This window comes from Pygoscelis adeliae, unplaced genomic scaffold, assembly GCF_000699105.1.
Source record: "Pygoscelis adeliae isolate BGI_AS28 unplaced genomic scaffold, ASM69910v1 Scaffold298, whole genome shotgun sequence".
NCBI classification, from domain to species: Eukaryota; Metazoa; Chordata; class Aves; order Sphenisciformes; family Spheniscidae; genus Pygoscelis; species Pygoscelis adeliae.
In genome coordinates this window covers 2,534,699-2,535,586 of record NW_008825303.1, presented here as the reverse complement: position 1 = coordinate 2,535,586, position 888 = coordinate 2,534,699, and the positions used below count along the sequence as shown (strand labels likewise).

The 888-nt window shown below is 56.1% G+C and overlaps 1 protein-coding gene across 1 annotated transcript in view; it reads right to left on the bottom strand.

Annotated features, from left to right (window-relative positions):
- Positions 1 to 650, bottom strand: part of CRABP1 (cellular retinoic acid binding protein 1) — a 14,615-nt gene extending 13,965 nt beyond the window's left edge. Inside the window, exon 1 of the mRNA XM_009330104.1 lies at positions 522 to 650. Coding sequence (XP_009328379.1) covers positions 522 to 650 — 129 coding nt within the window. The remainder of the gene's footprint in view (positions 1 to 521) is intronic.
- Positions 651 to 888: the final 238 nt, after the last annotated feature.

Genomic DNA, 888 nt, shown 5'->3' with positions numbered 1-888 from the left:
ACGCCGCCAGACAGCCGTCCGCCCTCCCAGCCATGGCCCCGCCATCCGTCCGTCCGTCTGTCCTTCCAGTCCTCCATCCATCACTCCCTGCCCGCCTGCCTTGCAGCCCGCCAGCTGCCTCCTGGGGCTTCCCAGGAAGGAGAGCCCGATTGTCACTTGTCCCACAGCTGGGGTGGACACTGAGGACTTGATGAAAGGCCCCAGAGCCAGGCAAGGAAGGGAGAGGGCAATCCAAATAAGAGCAGCCTCTCCAGGCTCACGCTGGATCCCCACCGTGGCAGGGCCGAGGCACAGTAGTACATTACACCCTCGCCCCCGAGCTCCCCGCGCACAGGCCTCCCAGCTTGGCGAGCCTGCACACCAACAAACCTGCCCCCAACACTGCTAATCTAGACGACCACCAGGCCAAAGAGGTGCCAGGGAGCACAGCCCTTTCCAGGGCAGGAGACTGTTGTAAGGAAGCTGTCACCGCCCCCGATCCAAGTCTGCCCCTTTGAGAAGGGCGAAGGACAAAGACATACACAACGTCCATACTGTTCCCCAGTCACAGCCACGCGTTCCCTCATTGCTCTGCGGCGCTTTTGGCAGTTGGAGGATATAGCTGCAGAACCGGAAGGTATTCCTACTGCATCAGAAAGACCAGTGCCCATGGCGGTCACAAGCTTTCACGGAGAAGCCCATCAAGCTATTTCATACTTATTTAAATTAACACCAGTGTGCTAAAGATTTGAGCGCCGCCCTTTGCCTCTCAGACTTCCTATGACCATTTCCATCGTCTTCACTTTGAATCCCTCAGTCTCAGGTCAAAGATGCTAGACTAAAGTTTCTTATTGCAGCTGATTTATCCACATGATTAAGTGGAACAGAATTTGGCGGGTTAAAGCATAT